Below are 2,447 nucleotides of genomic sequence, written 5' to 3' on the forward strand. Positions count from 1 at the left end.
GTAAGTGCATCTGCAGCCACCCAAGATCACACACCTTTAAGGGAGCGGACAGCCTCTTCTTTCTCTCTGGGAAGCAGGTGTGTTCTGGTGGCTGACCTCCTGGTTAGCAGCACAGCGCTTAACCCACTGTGCCACCAGGGTGCCTCCTACGCACCCTTAGGCATGTCATCCTCACAGCAACTCTGTTCACTGTTTGCATTTTACAGAAACAGAAACAAAACAAGCAAGACCGCTACACTACTCATCAGGGTAGCAGTGATCAAGCCAAGATTGTGGGGGCTCCAAAATATGCACTGCTCCCACCTGCTGTTTGATGCAAGTTTGATGGGGTCATTCAGACGTGTGCATCCGAATCACCTGGGTCCTTTTCCCAAAATAAACATGACCAGAGCAAGGGTACTTGGAAAAAGCTTTTCAAATGATTACCATGCACACTGATCTAAAGCCGCTAGCCTCTAGACTCGTGGTTCTCAACCTGTGGGTCACGACTCCTTTGTGGGGGAGTCGAACGACCGTTTCACAGGGGTCACCCGATTCATAGCAGTAGCAAAATTGCAGTGATGAAGTAACAACAAAAATAAGTTTATGGTTGGGGGTGGTCACCTCAACATGAGGAACTGTATGAAAGGGTCGTGGCATGAGGAAGGTTGACAACCGCTGCTCTAGAGGGTATGAGGCTCTGAGAGATGGGATTCGTTTTTGCACAACCTGGCTCCTGATACATAAGGTGGCTGCTCTGAAGGGAGGAGCCCTGATTGTGCAGTGGCTGCTAACAGCAAGCCGGCACTTTCCTGATTTGTCATCAACTAGAGGGTAGTGAGAATTCTTACAAGAACTCTGCTTATGCCCAGGGTTTTGTTCCTAGTCCTGCTATTAATATACTTTGTGACCTTAGGCAGGGCAGGTCCCTGCCGCAACTTCAGTTTCTTTATTTGTAAAATAAGGGGTTGACATTACATAGATAGCTAAAGGTCCTACCACTTATGACATCCAACTAGAACCTCCTCTTTGCATAAAGTTTCCTCCCCTCTCCCTTTTCCTGGCCGACTGCACCATTTGAGAAAATGAGGGGATTTGGACCAAGAGTCAGGGATGGTGACAGGCACATTTCAGACCACGGTCACCATTACAGGTGTGTTCCTTTCTCTGCAGAGACGAGGCCAGTATGCCCCACCTCCAGGAGCCAGCAACATTTTGGGACTGGAGGCATCCGGACATGTGGCCGAGCTGGGACCTGGCTGCCAGGGGCACTGGAAGCCTGGAGACTCGGCCATGGCTCTGCTGCCCGGCGGGGGCCAGGCTCAGTATGTCACTGTCCCTGAGGGGCTCCTCATGCCCATCCCGGAGGGCCTGTCACTGTCCCAGGCTGCAGCCATCCCAGAGGCCTGGCTCACCGCCTTCCAGCTGTTATATCTGTTGGGTGAGCAACCCCACCCAGGCTCACTCCCTTAAGTGTGGCTCAATTCCCCCATACCTCAGTCCCCTCAAATCCCAGCAGTCTCCAGGGCAACTTTGGCCTGGGCACTTATCCACACCAAACCCAACACCTTCTCTGCTGTGTTAGATCCTCAAACCGTGTTGGCAATGGCTTGTTGTTGAGACAGGAATTCCCAGTTGCAGACGGAAGACACTGCACATCTTCACTGTGTAGGCCCAGCAGTCCTCCCACAACATGAGGAACTGTATTAAAGAGTCGCTCGCTGCGTTAGGAAGGCTGAGAACCACTGCCTTAGACTAAGGAGTCTGTGGTCTAAGGAGCTAAAGGAGCCTCTAAGGGTCTTTGAAGGAGTCTCTGCCTTTAAGGAGCTCAGTGTGAGAGGACAAGATATGCACACAGGAATTTCGTAGGCAACAATTAGACAAATATGGAATTAAAAAGGGGTGGGGGTGGGGGTCCTGCCTCTAACAGAATGGAAAGTCAGTGTGGGCAAGGGGGAGCAGGGAGTCAGAGAAGTCTTCCCAAAGGAGCAGGACTTGAAGGATGGGTAGAGTTGTGATGCCCTGGAGGCATGCCAAGCATCAGGAGAGACCCAAGAAAGCGTGTCAAGGCCAGATGGCTGCTCTGCTCAGGAATTGAACGATGACTGCAGTCATTTGTGAGTTGAGCCGGGGACCAGACTGTGTGGCTTTGATTATCAGGCTCTCTGGACTTGATACAAAGCCAATTGTGAACCACCTTACATTTGGAGCAGGAAGCAGAGCCTGATGGCTGTGTGCCCTTTGGGGTGGTAGGGAGACGAAGGGCTAAATGAGAGCAGCTACCGGCCAGTTTAAGACTGAAGAGATTGGCTTCAGGAGGTGACCGTAGGAAGAATGGTGGTGATTCGTATTATAGAGGTTGATACCAGAGATGTGCATTTTGGTGTTTTTCAAAGATGAGACAGAGATTATGAAAATGGCTAATAATTCTTGGCTTATTGGGTTGTTTTCTACTTTGACAAGAGGCA

At 50.7% G+C, this 2,447-nt stretch overlaps 1 protein-coding gene across 1 annotated transcript in view; it reads left to right on the top strand.

Annotated features, from left to right (window-relative positions):
• Positions 1–2,447, top strand: part of TP53I3 (tumor protein p53 inducible protein 3) — a 22,422-nt gene that overhangs the window by 12,488 nt on the left and 7,487 nt on the right. The window contains exon 2 of the mRNA XM_045286589.1: positions 1,133–1,420. Within this exon, the coding sequence (XP_045142524.1) occupies positions 1,133–1,420 (288 nt within the window). The remainder of the gene's footprint in view (positions 1–1,132; positions 1,421–2,447) is intronic.

This window comes from Echinops telfairi, unplaced genomic scaffold (genome assembly GCF_000313985.2).
Source record: "Echinops telfairi isolate 266 unplaced genomic scaffold, ASM31398v2 ScPeMD7_9;HRSCAF=40, whole genome shotgun sequence".
Taxonomy (NCBI): Eukaryota; Metazoa; Chordata; class Mammalia; order Afrosoricida; family Tenrecidae; genus Echinops; species Echinops telfairi.